The sequence below is a fragment of the Colius striatus genome, chromosome 2, assembly GCF_028858725.1.
Source record: "Colius striatus isolate bColStr4 chromosome 2, bColStr4.1.hap1, whole genome shotgun sequence".
Taxonomy (NCBI): Eukaryota; Metazoa; Chordata; class Aves; order Coliiformes; family Coliidae; genus Colius; species Colius striatus.
Genome location: NC_084760.1, coordinates 110,286,165 through 110,303,997, shown reverse-complemented (window position 1 = coordinate 110,303,997; position 17,833 = coordinate 110,286,165). Strand labels below are relative to the sequence as shown.

At 57.5% G+C, this 17,833-nt stretch overlaps 1 protein-coding gene across 3 annotated transcripts; it reads right to left on the bottom strand.

Moving 5' to 3' along the window:
- Positions 1-2,592: 2,592 nt before the first annotated feature.
- On the bottom strand, positions 2,593-17,549 carry SRF (serum response factor). Of its 3 annotated transcripts, XM_061989085.1 has the most exons (8): positions 17,005-17,549; positions 15,517-15,783; positions 10,178-10,439; positions 9,675-9,854; positions 7,933-8,052; positions 6,173-6,364; positions 5,589-5,665; positions 2,593-5,328 (listed from the first exon to the last, which is right to left on the bottom strand). In XM_061989085.1, exons 1-8 carry the CDS (start codon positions 17,458-17,460, stop codon positions 5,233-5,235), a joined length of 1,650 nt encoding a protein of 549 aa, XP_061845069.1. In that variant the 5' UTR covers positions 17,461-17,549; the 3' UTR covers positions 2,593-5,232. The 3 variants fall into 3 exon arrangements, with proteins under 3 accessions (XP_061845069.1, XP_061845070.1, XP_061845071.1); XM_061989086.1 differs by lacking the exon at positions 9,675-9,854; XM_061989087.1 differs by lacking the exons at positions 2,593-5,328; positions 5,589-5,665; positions 6,173-6,364 and adding an exon at positions 6,371-6,545.
- Positions 17,550-17,833: the final 284 nt, after the last annotated feature.

Genomic DNA, 17,833 nt, shown 5'->3' with positions numbered 1-17,833 from the left:
TCATCTGTTTTCTCCGGTGACTAACGTAAAGTGCTGTTGGAGAGTAGGCAAAAGGAAGGCTAAAAGCACATAATGTCAGCACTAATGTTATTGCAAATGCAGCATTAACAAAACATTACAGCACAGCAACTTCTTGAGGGCTGGGGCTCCAGGGCAATGTCAGCCCACCCTCTGTCCAGCTCATCTCTCATTCTCCAGTGAGAGCAGCATTGACTCTCAGCAGGTTTTGTGTTGTAAGACTGCCCAGTTCTAAATGTTGCTGGAGAGGCGATTGAAGCCAGTTGCACACAAGTTTGGCTCGTTTCCAGTTCCCTTCCTGCTTTGGTTTTATACTGATCTGTGCTGCCCATACAATAAAATCTGAGTGCTTATCATAGGCCCATATTTCCCATCCTTGACAGGCCTCACCGCAGTTAGCTCCAACCCAGCAGATAGCTACAATCTATCAGTGTTCGCATTTGCTTTAAATCATAAGCAGCTTTGTTTCTACTCTCTGTACTCATGCAAGCAGTCAGACAACTTCCATGTTTTACAACAGCCATCAGCAATTAATACAAACAATATCATTGTGATCAACTATAGGCTGGATAAATCAGTGCAGTGCTGCACAAGTCTGTGGGGACCATCCCTTAAAGCTGTGGCACCTGTGGTGGACTGTAACAGCATCTTGATTTCTCCATTAGTGTGTGTAACCTCTCTTGATGCTAATGATGCTGTCTCCCCAGAATCACGTGGATGCTCTTGGAATCTAGATGTTTTCCATTAACGTGTACTTTTCCTTCCCCATTAACTTCTAAGGCCTTGTTAAAACTCCAATCTGTGCATGCACTGCAGCTGCAACACTGCAGTGTTTGGTGCCAAAGCCGTGAGATGGTGATAATGCTCTGCAGTGGGAAATGCACCCTGGCTGGTAACAGCCGCTGGCAGCATCCCATAGCCAAAATTGTCAGCAACAATAAAAGGTGGTGGCTGCACAGGACACAGGCATCTTGTTTGTGACACCGAGAGGTTTTCTGTGGCATTCATACGCCCTGCTTATTTATGTCTTGGCCTTGATGGTCTTGATACCATGCTTAGTCATTCAGCCTAAAAATAACGGTTATGTCTGTGGCATCTTGCTCCATGTCAGGATGGTTTTTATATGTCATCCACAGCCCCCTGTGCACAAGCAGCGTGGTGTTATCTGGGCTGATACGGGTTTTGTGGTGCTGAGCCACGAGCCAAATCTGTGCTGGCATGCTGAGCGTGGGGCTGGCTGTGCTGAAACCTGTAAAAGGGGAGTATCTCCCCTCCCAATGGGGAAAGAGTCATTCCAGCTGTGTTTTGCTCCTAAATGCTTTCTGTACAATCTTCTCTTGTCACTTTCTCCAGATTACACTGTGAGGAGCAGTGCAGTCCCTCCACTGCACAGGCTTTTAGTAGTGCTACGCTTCCCTCACATCACACTGGTGTCTGCTCCAGGGCCTGACGTAATGGCTCATAGTTGCATTTTTAGCTGGCATACTGTGAAGCATTAGCAGTGATGACTGTAACGAGCGCTTTCCCTCTGGTCTCTTCCCCTCCTTTACTGAGCATCCATGCGCCTTTGACCTGCTGCCTCTGCGGCTTGGGCACTGAATATTGCCATAGCTTCTGATAGCAGTTTCCTGCAGGGTGTTGTTGGTGTTGAGCCTCATAAAGACAACAGTTAAGCTCCGTCCTTAAAGATGTCAGGTATCCTAAAGTAATGGATTTGGAAGAGGGGAGTGGAAACAACCTCATTTGAGATGTGGATCAGACACCTGCCAATGTCAGAGGAAGCTGTGCTGCTTGCAGCCTTTCAACTGGTTTCTTTTAAAGCCCAGTTTGGTCATTCTCCTTGTCCACAGGCCTGGGGATGGTACTGCACACACCAACCACCGTGTCTGGATGCTCTGAGATGCCAGCTGCATGACATCTCCCATGAAGACAGGGCCTTGGCCAGAGCATCACTCATCTGTCGAGTCCCATATCAGGTAAACACTACCCTGACAGCAGCATCTTCATACAAAGCTTTTCTCTACCCTGGAAAGATCTCTGTCCTCCTTTGCTTTGTGTTAATTTATATAAATACACAAACCACCTGGAGCCAGGCTTAGGGATCACCTTTTCTTTGTTGTCACGACGATTCCTCTTCCTAGGCCTTAATTACTAACTGCTCCATAAGCAATACAGGCCGTTTGTCCTCCCTGTCGTAACTGTTGCTTGAGGTCCTCCTGCTCCTCCCGGTTAACACCCATTAATTAAGAGTTCCCATTCCTCCCCCTTCCTGGCTTTTCTTTTAGATTTCTCTTGGCTCAGCACCATGCCCCGCTCACCAGGCCCCTTCCCAAGCTTTCGGAAAGCACAGCCCTTGGCCTTGCCTTCTACCACAGGCCCCCTCTGACCCACCCTTGCCTCTGTGACTCCCAAAGCCCAGCTGGTCAGGTCTCACCTGTGCAGGAGGCAGTGGGGATGGAGCCTTTTGCAAAGACCTCTGTCCCAGGACAAGCAGACAAACCCCCCACCCTCTGCAGTACACGGCCCGAAGGTGTAAGTCCCTCCCTTCCCGCAAAGCACGGCCAAGATCCCAAATCTGTGCACAAAATGATAACATTTATTGAAAGAGTAAATTTTTTGTTTGTTTGTTTTTAATACAAAAGAAAGCTCTGTACATAGTACTGTGATTACTTCCACATCCTTCCAGAAACACAACCCTGGAAACTGGAGGGAAAAAGAAAACCATAATCATCCCACACACACTTATGTGTACACACACACACACACACACACACTCCCCTCACACACACCCCCCCCTTCAAACCAGTAAAATGAACTAAAAATGTCACCACACGTAAATGCCATTTCATCCCTGATACACAAGTGTTCTTACAAGTCTGCACTTAAATAAAATACACCATTAGCGTTTAACCAGCAGTTGCCTTTGGGAAGCCAGGGAGGGAACGCAGTCGGGCACCCTGTAGCAGCAGGGCCACTCCTGCCATCCCAGCCCACACCAGCTCTGCTCCACCACGCTGGCACAAGCAAAGGGGAGCAAAGCTAGGGCACGGTGAGGTGCTGGGGCAAAGGGTGATGCAAACCCCAGCCCCATCCTTCTCCCCGGCAGAGCTCCTCAGTACTCAGCCTTGTTTCGGAGGCATTGCTGAGCAGCACGGACACTGAGGGGAGGCCCACACAGCGTCACTCTCACCAGATGGGCCACCCCACTCCTCATGAGCCCTTCCCAGGCTGCATAAAAGATTGAAATACCCTTCTGAGAGCTCTTGGCAGCGAGGGCTTTGGAGGGGACTTGTCCACATCTCTGCACTTAAAGGAACAGCTGTACACGGGGGAATTACAGCCCAGATCATCAGCTGGGAGTTCAGGAGAGGCTACCTGCACAGCAAGAGCAGAGATTAGCCACTGCTGGCCACTTGCCAGTCTGAGAGGAGTGGAGGTGCCCATAGCCCTTAGGCAGTCACAGGTAACCAAGAGCAGCCACAGAACAGCCGCAGCTCCCAGGCCCAGAGGCGAACAGAGAAAACTCCAGCCCACCTCTGGCTCCTGGGCACGCTGCTGCAAGCCCCTTGGCTCCCGAGGGATGGGTTCCCCACTTCTGGAGAGCACACACTGCCTTCACTTGCCCTTCTGCCCGCTAAGCCCAAACGGATGGGTACAGAGTCCTCACTCGGGACAGGTAAGTGGGAAACAAGCGTCCCGCTCACTTCAGCCCGGTCCCCGGCACGTGCTGGCGGGTGCAGAGCGCAGCTTAAACGCTAATGCTGAGGGAACATGTCCAAGGTTACAATACAAACTCAAAAGCAAGGCCCCTTTCCTGCCTCCGTGCCCACCCACCCCCCTCTCCCATCCCCCTGGTACAAACCCCATGAAAACTGTACAGGAGCCAAACTTTTATTCCTTAAAGAATTACATAAATACTGAGTTTAACACTTAGAAAAATAAAGTCATTTTCTTTTTTGTTTTTTTGTCTTTTTTTGTCTTTTTTTTTTTTCTCCAAGGCTTCTTTTTGTCTTTAACTTAAAGAAAACAAAAAAGTTACAGTAGCTGCTTCTTCCCCCTAAGGATTCAGCAGCTTCTCTCACTTGCTCACTCTCCCTCCAGGGACAGGGCTAGGTAGCAGAGCCATTCACAGCAACTCCCATGCAGGACCAAGCACGCTCCAGCCCTTCTCCCCCTGCCTCTGCTGAGCCTGCACCAGCACCACAGCCACTGCCGCTCGGCCCGGGATGGCCCTTGGGTCACCCGGCGCTCAGAGGAAGAGCCCTGCCACGCGCCCAGCAGCTCCGTGCCACGGGGGCTCTTCCCTTTGAGACTTGTTTCTACACCTTGCATCCGACACAGAAACTCAGAAAGCGCTGGCTGGAGCTGCGGGGGTATGTGGGAAAGACCCGGCCACGTTCCCCTGGGTGTCCAGAATCCTCAAGCAGCGTGAGTGCCGAGAGGAGGGCGTGGGGCCGGGCCGGCCACAGAGAGCTGCCCGGGACATCCAGCTGCCGGCCCCCTGTGCTGTGCGAGGGGCCGTGCATCCCCCGGGGCAGAGCCAGCCCTGCGAGGAGGCACTGAGGGCAGAGGGCTTCACTGTAGTGCATACGAGGAGGCTGGGGCCGAGCCCTGGGAGGGAGAGAGGGAGGGAGGGCGCGCAGGCCCCGCCGCAGATGCACGTGCAAGCCGGCCACTCTCCCCCGGCCGGAGCCCAGCGAGAGCCGCTGCGGCCAGGGCCTGGCGGCCCCACAAAGGCACATTGCTGAGGCCAGCGGCGCGGCCTGGGCCCGCTCTGCACCCGCGGGACGGCTCTCCGGGCCCGAGTCGAGCCCCACGCCGAGGGGACGCTGGCGGGTGAGGCGGCCCCGGGTGCCCAGGAGGGGTCGGAGCCTCCAGCTGGGAAGGGCCCGCTGCGGTTCTGGACAGCACGGAGCGATCCTCCTCTCGAGAGACAAGTTTCTTTGGCTGGCACGAGACAAAGCGCAGCTATGGCGGCATCCAAACGCCCTCGAGGCCCTGCACGGCTCCAGCTCAAGGGGGTCCTACAGCCCCACGCCATGCCTGTGTGGGTGGGTGGGTGCATGTGTGTGTGTGTGCGCGTGTGTGTGGATGAAGGAAACGTGAAAAGGCAACAATAAATAACTGGTGCAGTCTGTAGGAGAAGGAATCGCCACCAGCCCCGGCGCTGGCGTGAGGAACCAGGGACGGCACAGGGCCGGCAGCAGAGGCCTCTCAGTCACTCTTGGCGCCATGTGAGGTGTCCAAGTTGACCACCTGCAGCTCCGTCAGGCTGCTGCCACTGCTGCTCTGCTGCCCGATGACAGCCATCTAGAGAGAAAAGGGAGGAGGAAGCACTGGGGGACAGCACGCCCTGAGACCCTGCGTGCCAGCAGCCAGAGGGGCACACTCCCTTCTGGGCACCTGTCTGAGAAGGGCAAAACTTCCTCACCCAAGGCAGGGTGGCACTGACAGCTTTCCCAGACCTGAGGACTGTCCCTACCCAAAGGCTTGGGTCTGCCCAGACCCACTGAGGATGTGCAGGCATAGGAGCACCCCGTGAACACCTGCAAGTACCACTCTGTGCCTACCTGGTGAAGCTGGACAGCTGAGACTGGGATCTGAACGGTGCCTGATGGGGCTGTCAGGAACACCTGGGGCACGCCACCTGCCACAGAGAGAGAGATAGAACAAATGACACCATCTCTTACACGGTGCTCCCCATGGGTCCTTCCTCTGAGCTCCAAGGAGCTTCAAAGGGATGAAGGTGCCCGTTTGCATGCAGGGAGGAAATCCCAGGAGAAAGCCACAAGTGCTGGCTTCCCAAATGCTGAGGGACGCAGGCACAAGCCCTCAGTCCAAGTATTGCTTGCACGGCTTTATGCTCCTTTGCCCCCTCAGTCAACCACACATCCTCTCCACAGTCTGCTAGCTCGCTCCCTCCATAGCCTGCCCCATATGCCACCCATCCCCATCAACCCTCACCCTGGAAGCAATCCGTTGCACAAGAGAGAAACACACATATCAAGCATCACCCTTGCCAGGCCTTTGTACAGCCACCAGGGTTGCTTAGAAGAAAACCCTTTGAAATTAATACACAGCACAAAAAGAAGGGAGAATGGCAACAAAAAAAACCCGAGGGCTGTGAGAGCGGCACCCCAGAGAGTTGTCTTACCCTGATCCTGGACCTGGCCGTGGGACACCTGCATGGCTGAGGGCGCCTGGGAGAAGGCGTTGAGGACGGCGAGGCCGCCGTCGGCCAGGCCGGGGGTGGGCGCGTACATCACGGCGTGCGGGCTGGGGTACATCATGTGCCCACCCACCGTGGTTGGCACAGACGACGTCATGATGGTCGCTGGGAGGGTCACTGGCACCAGGACAAGATGACACGTGAGGCAGGTGAAAGGAGGCGGCTGCAGCCTCAGGCTGGCTCAGCATCCCTCCCCCTGGCCACCCCCAGCACGCTGCCCTGATGGAGCAGGCATGGAGAGCCCCAAGAGCTCAGGAGGGGTGAAAGCCCAGGGGAACTCTCAGAGCTCAAACCAATCCTGTCAGGAGCAACAGAGGGCAGAAAAGTAAGGTAGCCAAATGCCCCAGAGCTGAATTGAATTCAAGGTAAAAGTTTCATAGAATCACAGAATGACAGCGGTTGGAAGGGACTTCTAGAGACCATCCAGCCCAAGTCCCTGCTAAAGCAGGTTCCCCTCCATCAGGTCACATAGGAACGTGTCCATGTGGGTTTGGAAACCTCCAGAGCAGGAGCCTCCACACCGTCCCTGGGCAGCCTGTGCCAGGGCTCCCTCACCTCAACATCAGAAAGTTTCTCCTTGTGTTTAAGTGGAACTTTCTGTGTTCCAGCTTATGTCCATCACCCCTTGTCCTGTCACTGGAGACAACAGAAAAAGTAGCACCACATCCTCCTGACACTCAGGCTTTAGGTATTTGTAAGTGTTGATGAGGTTCCCCTTCAGTCTCCTTTTCTACAGGCTCAACAGCCACAGTTCCCACAGCCTTTCCTCATCAGGAAGATGCTCCTGTCCCCTGATCATCTTGGTGGCCCTGCGCTGGACTCTCTCCAGAAGTTCTCTGCCCTGGTGAGGCCTCATCTGGAGTCCTGTGTCCATTTCTGGGCTCCTCAGCTCAAGAGGGACAGAGTAGATGGGGAGAAGAACCTCCCTCAACCTGCTGGACACAGTCTTATAAACACACTCCAGCATGCCATTGACCTTCTTGGCCACCAGGGCACATTGCTGGCTCATGGTTAGTTTGTTATCAACCAGCACTCCCACGTCTCTCTCTGCAGAGCTGTTCTCCAGCAGGTCTACCCCCAGTCTGTACTCGTGCATGGGGCTGTTCTTTCCCAGATGCAGGACTGCAAAGTTTCCTGATGAAGCTTTAGTAAAGCTGTTGAGCTGGGTTCAGTGTGCATCCAGGCACCTGCACTCAGATTTTGCTGACAACAGTGGTGTCCTCCACATAGATCCGCAAAAATCTCAAGCAGATGTGAGCCAATGCCTTAAGGGTTGTGGAGTCTCCTTCCTTGGAGGTCTTCAAGACCCGCCTGGACATGTTCTTATGTGACCTGATCTAGGTGACCCTGCTTCTGCAGGGGGTTGGACTAGATGATCTCTAAAGGTTCATTCCAACCCTATCATTCTATAACTCTATGAAACCATCAGAGAAGCGGGCATCCTGTTCCCAGCTCCATGCTGCTTGTAAGATACACTATGCACAGCATCTACCTGGATATAGCATAGCACAGGTGCTGGCAAGAGGGACAAATACACCTTGGGAAACTGTCAGAAAAGCTGGGACAGGGTTAGTCTGAAAAAGGATGCTGGGCAGAGAGCAGACACGAGCTCTACGGGTGGTGAGTTGTTATCAGCAGTGGTTAGGATGGAAGACAGAACGTGGTTACCCTCAGGTCCCAATTACCTGTTCCACTGGAAGAGGTCTGTGTAAGGTCAGTGCTGCTGTCACTAGAAGGAGACGTTTGCTGCGGTGCCTGGTGCACCTGGATCGCCTGGACTGGGACCTGCTGAGCCATGGTACCACCTGGAGAGAGAGAGGAACCCATTAGCCTGTGCCTCAGCAGGGTCACGGGCACTCTGGGCCATGGGAAAGCCCCTCAGACCTTCTCTGCCCTATGCAGCACCTCAGCAGAGTGGCTCTCCACTGTGCTGGAGAAGGCACAGCACATGTCAGAGAGCAGGTCCTGCCTCAAAGAGCAGGCTAAAACCTGCTTTTCCTGGCCCCCAAGGGCCAAGGAGTGGCTAGAGAAAAGGAAAGGACACAGCAGCTTTTGTCCATCTCCTAGGCATGGTTCAGGAACATTTGAGGCCCTCCTCACCGATGCTGGCTCCACCAAGACACTGCACAGATGATGCTGGGAGGAGAGGATCAAGGACTGCCTGCGCTCAGACAGCCCTGCAAGGGTCATCTCACAGCAGGGAGCAGAACTGTGAAAGCCCAAATGTCCAGGCCAGCTGGGCCCTGCTGCCTTCACACTCTGAAGCCCCTCTCCATCCTCCACAGGGCACTTGGGGAACAGCTATCTCACACAGCTCATGATCTCACGGACATCACAGTGTCCCAACACAGGGATTAGGGGTCACTGGGCCACCTGGTTCACATCTCAAAGCTGCAGGGGCATGGCCACACAACCCCCAGCCCAGCCCACTCTCTGCAAAGCTCTCCAGTTCCACAGATGGAGCTGGGCACAGAAAGCTCCCCTCAGGCTTGGGGTTCTGTCTCAAGAGGGAAGAGTAAGAGATGCCAGAGAGTAACAATCACCTCGCCACCTCGCTCAGCCTGAGCATCTCAGCACACAGCACATAGACACAGTCTTTATTCTCTTAGCTCCTCTGGATCCCAAGGGAAAGCCAGCTCCCTTGCATGGAGTCACACTGTCTGCCAAGACCCATGGGAGCCGTAAGGGCTCCAGACTCATCGACTTGGGCACCAACAGGCGGGACACAAGAAATGCTGTCCCACTCTCAGTGCTGCTCCTCAGATGATGGCTGCCCCTACAAAGAAGGGCCCAGAGAAGAAGCTCTTCTCTGCAGCTCCAGCCAGCAGCATATCCAGCCCCAACACAGCATCTGGAGAGCTGTGACAAGCAACCTGGAAAGCCCTGAGCAACAAGAAATCTCTACAAAGGACAACACATACAAGGCTGCAGAGCAACACTGCTCCCTCCTCTGCAACCATGGTTCAGTGACTGACTGCATATCCAAACACAAAAGCTGCTCAGAGGCACATGTCAGCACTCCAAAAGTATCCACTGGGCACCTGAGCCCCTGTGGTGGAGACCAGCCTTCCTAGCAGCACAGTTCAGCCTCAGCACCAGGGACATGCCTCCTCTGCATTTGCTAGCCACAGAGCAAAACCAGCACAGCTGCACCAGGGTCCTGTCTCCTCTGCATTTGCTAGCCACAGGACAAACCCTGGGGCAGGAAACTCACAGCCCCTTGCTTCCCTTGGCCTGTCTCCCCCAGCACACTGTTCCTGCCTATGCCAGGAACAGTGTTCCTATTCCTCTGCCCTGTCTTCCCATCTCTTCCTCCTCTGTGCTCCCACCTCAGTTAGGAGTGGGCTCTCTGGCCAGCAGCCAGGCTCCCCACAGACACCTCCATCCCCCCTGACCTGAAGCAAGAGGAGGAGAAGCGAGTGCTGACCTGTCAGCGACACGATCTGCCCTCCAGCTCTGGCAGGGAAGCGGAAGACTGTCTGCTGTGCCTGCTGCAGCGGTCCAGCCGTACCCGCCACCACCTGGGCCTGCTGGCTGGCAAGAGCCAGGGAGTGAGGCTGCAACTGAGCCAGAGGAATGGGAGGGGTCCCCGGAGAAAGGGAAGCACCTGCCGAAAGGAGGGAGAAAGAAAGGCTTTGTCACCACCAGCTCTTTTCACTCCCTCCAAGGCTTCTCGGTGCTGTCCCGGGGTCCCGGCTCAGCTCCCAGCAGCAGGGCCAGCTGGCAGCACCCTAAGCAAACAGGCACTACGTGACCCTTTTCTCCAGCCACTTGCCTGGCTGGGCTCCAGCAAAGAATCCCAACCAGACTGACCCTACAGCAGCAACCACTCCGCTTCCTCCTGCCACTACATCTCATCTCCTCTGGAGAAAGGCGGCGACGCGCTCCGGGCGCAGAGACGGTGGGAACACAGCCCCGGAAGGCACTGACCTGACATGAGGGTGAAGCCCGTGGGTATGGGCATGAGGCCCCCAGATGTCACAGCACTGGCTCCAGGGGTCTTCAGCACTGTCCCGTTGGCACTGGTGACGGCATTGGGGCTGATGCTGGCAGACACTGGCGCCAGGTAGTTGGTGATGGGGAACGACGGGCCGCTGCTGACCTGCATGGAGGTGGAGGTGGTGGGGGCTGTCTGGATGGTGGACGTCGTCCCTGGCAGGTTGGTGACAGTGAACGCTGGTTTCAGGGCGTCCTGGGGAAGGAGAGATTTGTGACAACTCAGACCAGCCCTTGGATCCGGTCAACATCTGCCCACAAGACCAAACTAGGCTCTGTAGGTCGCATCTCCATGCTAAACTGGTTTCCCCCCAGCCCACTGCCAGCACGTGGAGCAGAGCCAGGGTAGCAGAGAGGAGCTGCTTGCACAAACATGAGGAGGCTGTGCCCAACAATGCAGCACGAGGAGAGCTGGAGAGAGCTCAGCATAAACCCTGGATACGAGCCCAGGGCCATCCAGGTCCCAAGAGACCTCCCTGCAAGACACCATGGGATGAAGCAACCCTTCCCCTCCCCAGGAGTCTCCATAGCCTCTGAGAAGACAACAACCTCTTTTTGGCACACAACAGGCAAAAGCAGCCCTTGCAGGGAGAGACATAAGGGCAAAACACATTGCCTCCTGTCAGGAACACGTACCACTTCCCTTATGGCAGGAAGCACAAGGCCAAGAGCAAGTGAAAGACTGGCTCTTAAAGACAGCTGTATGCTAAACGTAGCAAGGGAGAGGTGAGCAGAGCCAAACCTGGGCACCAGGGAGGCTGAAACCCAGCCCTGGCAGCTGCCTTGGCAAGCCTGAGGAGGTGCCTCCACAAATCTGCAGCAAACAGGAGAACCTGGCCAGGGGAAGCATCTCTTTGCCAGTCCAGGAGGAGGAGCTGGTCCTGAGGCAAAGGCTTCCAAGGGCCCCTGTGTGTTGGCTACAGCCTGCACCAGGCACAGTCCTGCATGGAGAGCGGGAGCTCTGCGCCAGGCTGAGGGCAGCATCGCCAGCCAAGCTGAGCACCAGGAGGAAAACCATCCTGTTCTGGGCCAATGCTAGCCTCAGAGGCTGGCCTCCTGGGCATGGGAACAGTGGAGGAGTGTGTATGCCAGGTTACAGGGCATAGAACACCTCAACAACACAAAGCATGTGGCTGGATGTGGTTTGGATCCACAGGAACCAGCTCAGTCCAGCGTGATCCCCGCAGTCACACGTCGCCCAACACCTCTCCTTCCCCCAGCTCCCTTTTTTGGATACCCAGGGTCTCCCTGGCTCCTCTCCTGCCCTGCTGGGCTGGCCAAGAGCAGTCTGCAAATGCACTGCTCCCCAGGAGCCCGTGCTGTGCCCGTGCCCTGCCATGCTTGCTGGCATGCCTGGGAAGAGTTAAGGCTGCCACACTCGCAGCCCTCCCGCCGCGGGCTGGTGGGCCCAGCTCTCCCACGTGCTAAGCCTTGTTCCCAGCTTGTCAGGCTGCCAGGAACGAGGAATTCACAGCTCAACCAACAGCTAAAAAAGGGAAGGCAGCCCATTTTGGACAGGGGGAGCCAATCCTGGGCACTGAGCCGTGCCCCAGGGCCTGGGGAGGGAGCAGAGCAACGCCCCTTTGCCTTGGCACACAAGTCCCGAAAGTCCAAATTAGAAGAGGCACGTGATAACAGAGCAGAGCCCAGCAGAGGCACTTTCCATTAGCTCAACCACAAACTCCTGCCATCCCACATGGGACATGGAAGCTGTGGGTGCCCTCCCCACATGGGTGACAGGGCAGAGTTGCCCCCAGCCCACAGGAGCCGTAGCAGAAAAGAGCGTGTCCCGTCTCCAGCTGGAAAAGCCAAGCTCTCTCATCCCCAGGCACAGCCCTGAAGTTATACAACCCCTCAGGTATAGTCCTCAAGCAGGACTTTGCATCCCCTTCCACACCCCACATTCTCAGGGCTGGAAAAAGCATGCCAAGAGTTTCCCAGCACCGTGCTCAGGGGGATGCCCAGGATTGTCTCAAAGCACAAGGGCAAACCTCAGTAGGACTGGAACAGCAAAGATGCTTGGTGAGGATGCTGTGCCAGCAGGCTTGAGCCACCCACACCCCACCCCTGCCCTCCCTGCTCTGCCATGGGGGAGACTCAGATTCCTCCCATCTTTGCTGTGTTTCTCTTGGACTGCAGCAATAGCTCCCAATGCAGGAAGAGAAATGGGAGAGATCTTTGGATTGGACACCTGCTGCCTTCTCCCCACACCTGCCTGAGATGCCTCTGAGCCCCTGCAAAGCCCAGACTTCAACAGGAGCTAAGTCAGGGGTCACCTGCAGCAGAGATGACCTACAGGGCCTCAGATGAGCTCTAAGACAGCACAGTAGCCCTAAAGGCCCTTCCTTTCCTGATCCAACTGTACACCCATTCCCCAGCACAGCTCACTGGAAATTGGGAGTCTGCAGAGCAGTGCCTTGAGAATCATCAGAGATGTCCGCATGACCCACACTGCTGTACATGCTTGATAAATGCTACAGAGCATGAGGAGACCACAAGGCACAGCCTCAGCCATCTGATGCCCATCCTAAGCCATAGCAGGGTCTCAGGGAGACAAACGATCCCATGCTACAGCTTCTAGAGGCTGTCTTGGACAATGCTGTTCCAGGGCACACACACACACACTCCACCCCAGCTATGCAGACGTTTAAGGACTGCACTTGGAGGTATGCAGGATATCCCAATCTGGTCTCTAACACCTGGTCTGCATTCCAGATGGGGTGAAAAGTCTCACCTTCCCCTCCCACTCCAAAAAGAAACGGCCAGATCAGGGCTACTCCCATGCTCTGCCCCTCCAGCTCTGCACCCCTCCAGCCCCACTCTCCCACAGAAGCCCAGCCAGGACATTACACCATGGCAGTGTGTCCTTTGGGGCCCACAGAAGGTCAGACAGGTCAGTGCACAACAGTATCACTGTGAGGATACAGTTGCTGTCTTTGAAAGTACAGTGTGCCCCAGTCTCAGTTTAGCTCCGGGGCAGGGAGTTTGGGGTTGGGATGGCAGGAGGATGTGCTGGCTGCAGCGCACAGGAACACCTGAGAGCTGCTGCATGCAGGGAACAGCCTGGCTGCAATGCTCCCTGCTCTGCTGCAGCAGCTGAGCCTAAGCAGGTTTTGTCCATACAGAGGTGCAGGAAATCAGAGTTTCCAGGAAGGCCTGGGAGCAACTGCCCAACCTTCTCAGAGCATCTGATGTGGCTGGACCTGACAGCCCAGACCCTTAATTTCCTGCCACCTCCTCCATAAACCCCTCAGCAAGGATGCCAGCCACCTAGCAAGGCTCACCACCAAGCTCCCTGCATCCTCAGAGGGCTTCTTTAGCTGACCTCTGGCAGAGCACCAAACCAGGCTTCCAGCTCTGCAGCACTTGGGAGGATCAGGATGGGACTGTCCCCAGCCCCAGGGCTTGCCATGACAAAAACCCTCAGCAGGCCAGGAGTGGGTTGAGCCAGAATGTTAAGATGACAGGGCCATGGGGGCTCCTCCAGCCCTACACCATATGCTGGCTGTGGCCACAAGGTACCTCATTTGTGAGTACTGGGATGAGGCTTGCAGGGTTGCATCAGAAAGCTGGCAGAGAGAAGTCATATTAAGAAGCTCCCCTCTGCAGAGGGACTGCACCCCAAGAGCACATTTCCTTTGGGGCTACTTAACACTGTTTTCAGAGGAAAAAAGAAACCTTAAGAGACATGATATGGACAAGCTCCATGGCAGGGAGCTGCCATGCACAAGGCTTTCTGCACCTCCAAATTACTCTGGGCACAGGTAATTTGTCTCATTATGAAACGCCCACAGGACTTGCCTTTTGATCCGGGAGAAGCCCAAGAGACAAGCCCTTACAAACATTAGGCTGCACAAGGGAAAAATTGATGGTGACAACAGGCTCTTTTGCCTACTGGAAAGGGCTGGCACGGCTCACACTGGGAATCAGAGGTACCTAGGGGAGTCATGCCAGACTGGGACAGTCAGGACTGTTGCTGGGCTCTCAATAGTGGGAAGCCTTCCCAGAGACTCTTCTGGGCTCCGTCACAGAGCTCTCCACCCAACAACACCTTGGCTCACCACAGCTCCTCTGCCTGCAAGGTTCTCTGGGACTGCTGATACTTCAATGAGCTTTTGCTTAGTGCAGCACTGAACACACATGGGGAAGAGAACACAGAGGAATTGTGGCTGTAAGGTACCCAGTAGCACTGTGACCAGAGCTGTTGGGCTGCCAGGGAATACAAACACACAGATAAACATCCTCACAGCTCCAGGCAACACATTGGGCATGTCTCAGGGCTGCACTCCCTGCCTTTGGGGTTACAGAGATCTCAAATCCCCCTCCCTAGGTGTCTGCTGAACGTTTAGTAGCTACTGTAGGGCAAGGATGCTGCTGTGGCTAGAAGGCTCCTAGAGCAAGGCTGAAGTTGATCTGGAAGGATGCTTTTGCAGCAAGCCCCAGTTCCCATGCCATGAGCAAGGGTACAGCAGAGCTCACAGCATGTCATCTCAGACTTGCACCACTAACTCCCCCACCTCCCCTCTCCAAGTGCCTGCAGATTTGAGCACCAAGTCTGCAAGGGAAGCAGCAGGAATTCAGCTGCCAGCTGCAACAGCTCTGAGGAACAGCCCATGGGGATGCAGGGCCAGGATGGGACCCTTGCAGCACAAAAGGGCCACTGCCTGGCTCTGCACCCAGGGGCAGACCCCCTGCAGCACTGTGGGTGAGAAGGGACAAGCAATAGGGGCAGGCAAGGGCCAGTGCCTGCAGGGACACCAGGCGGGGAGCAGAAACGGTCCCTCCAGCCAAATGTTTCCATTCCACATGTCCTCCCAGCCCCCTTCCAAAACAGCACCAAAGCAAGAGACAGCTGCAGCTTATAAGGAATGTGAGGGGCCCTGCCAGGGACTCTGGCGAAGGAAACCAGGCCTTATAAGGCCATGGAGGCAGAATCAAATTTTTATCAATGAGTGCAAGAGCATGGAGACGCCCGGGGAGAGATAACAGAGCCCAGAGCTGGCCAGGGGGGTGGGCTGGGCCAGTGGGGAGCCCTGAGGCAAAGGCCAGGACACTTGCCACCCAACCTCCCTCCCTCTCCAAATCACCACAGCCACCGGCCAAGGGAAGGAGCCAGCCCGGAGAGGCCACGGCACAAATGCACTGGAGTGGCAGCCAAAGGGGAGCCCGTCCTCAGCTATTCCCAAGCTGCTGTTGAAGGAGGGCTGGCAACGATGGGCACTCCCCCACCCCGGTGTGCCCAGGCACGTGCCAGCCCAGAGCAGGAGCATTACCTTGGTCTCCCCGCTGCTGTCCGACTCGGACACCTGGTAGGTGAGGTCTGTCTCCTCGAAGCCCGTGGCACTCATGCGCTGGTCCGTGGTGGGGTCCGAGCGCGGGGGCGAGTCCGGGGAGTTGAGGCACGTTTGGATCAACGCCTTCCCCGTCTCGCTGGTGATCATGGGCTGCAGTTTCCGCGTGGCAAACGTGTACACATGGCCCGTCTCGCTGGCCACCAGCAGCAGGACTTGAGTGCCAGTCAGCGTGGAGAGCTCATAGGCCTGCCAGCAACGCAAGGGAAGAACAGGGAGTCACAGACAGCAGAGACACGTGCAGGGCAGGACAGGAGTCCCCAGCATGGCCTTCCCTTTGCTCACACCTGCACTTTGTCACCCCAGAGAAGCTTTGGCTTCTAAAACCAACTCCAGATTGGTTGCCTAAAGGCTGAAGTGCCCCATGCTGTGTTCCCATCTCCTTTAGCCTGCCCTCAAAGCATGAGCGTGCCAATTGGTCACCTGAAAAAGAGTGATCCCTCAAGAGAGTAGCCTGAGGACATGGGAACAATGGGCTGTCCCCATACTGGGGATCCCATCCACTTCTCCCGACGCCACATCTGGATGCCTCCCTCTCTCACCTCTGCCGTGCCACGTGAGAGGACGCTACTCAGCCCACGTGTCTCTGCTACCTTTCCCCTCACCAACATGCCAGCTGGGCAGAGATCCAGAGATCTTCACAGACCTGAGCACAAACGCCTGCAAACAGCCCTGCAGTGAGGTCGCTATCCAGCAGGACTGACCTGAGAGCCACCGTCATCATCAGCGGTCTCACAGCAGCTCCCCCTCAGACAGGATGTGCTCAGCAGCACCCCACAACCATTCCCACCTTCCCTGGGTGCACGAAGCCCAGGTCTGTTGGGATGCAGTGCTGCCCGGTCGTTCGGAGGCTGTTTCGAGCACCACCGGGGAGGCACAAGAGCCAGCAGCATCCAATTGCATACCCCCCCCGCTCCAACTTTCTACTCTGTCTTTGCACAACGGCTCCAGCCACCAGGAACCCCCAAGAGCACCCCGGACCGACCCAGACGTGGCGCCGGCCCCAGCCACGGGACCGGCACGGCACCCGCTCACACAGGCGTCGCGGGCTCCGGCCCGGGGCTGGAGGCCGCACGGGGACAGGCCTCCGCGGACGCGGCCGGCATCCCCCGGCGCGGGACCGCCCGGCCCGCTCTCGGCTGCCCGCGTCCCGCCCCGGAGCAGCCTGCCTCGGCCTCGGCCTCGGGCGACAAGCGGCGCCGCCGGAGGCTCCCGCGCAGCCCCCCGGAAGGAGCCGCCGCCGCCGGGCCGTTCCCCCCTCCCCGCCCCCGCCGCGGGACCGGGAAGCCGCTGCCGCTTCCGGGCACGGCCCCGGGCACACGCCCGGCCCCGGGCCGGCGGCCACTAACAGGTGGGTGCCGGCCGCCACCCCCGGGCGCCCCGCGCCAGCCGCAGCCCCCGGGGCCGCACCTTCTTCATGATGCCGGTTTTCCTCTTGCTGAAGGTGGTGTAACGCCGCAGCTTGTTGTCGATGAACTCCATCTTGATCTTCACCCGGCCGCGAGTCTTCTTGCCGGGCTTGGCGCCGCTCACGGCCCCGGCGCCCCCGCCGCCGCCGCTGTAGGCGGCCGCCGCCGCTCCCGCCGCGGGCCCCGCCGCCGCCGCCGCCGCCGCCTCGGCCAGGCCCCGCTTCACGCCGCGCCGCTCGCCGGTCAGCTCCTCCTCCTCGCCCGACTCCGAGTCGCCTTCGCTGCCGCTGTACAACGCCTCCCGCTCCAGGCGGCCCCCGGGCGGCCCCGCCGCCGCCACGGCCGCCGCAACCCCGCCGCCGTTCGCCCCACGCGGCACCGGCGACCGGCCCAACCCCGAGCCGCGGGCCAGCGCGGCGGCGGCACCGTTCCCGGCCCCGGCCTGGCTCGGCAACATCGCGGCGGCGACGAGCGCGGGTCGGGTCGGGTCAGGCCGGCCCCGCCATGGCCACGGCCCCGGCGGCCGCTCCGCGCTCACGGCCCCGCTCCGCCGCCGCCGCCGCCCCCGCCGCGCCGCGCCGCCCCCATATAAAGCGATACAATGTTGCCTTTTATGGAGAAGGCGCTCCTTATATGGGGCGAGCCGGCGCCCCGCCGGGAGGCGCCGCGCCATTGGCTGGCAGCCGCCGAGCGGCGCAGCCCATTGGCCGCCGGACGGCGCCGCATTTGCATACGCTCCGGCTGCGCTCGCGTCACTCCCAGGTTGAAACACGCAGGGAGGCTCTTAAAGGGGCAGCGGCGGCGGGAGCGCGGGGCCTGGCGCGGGTACG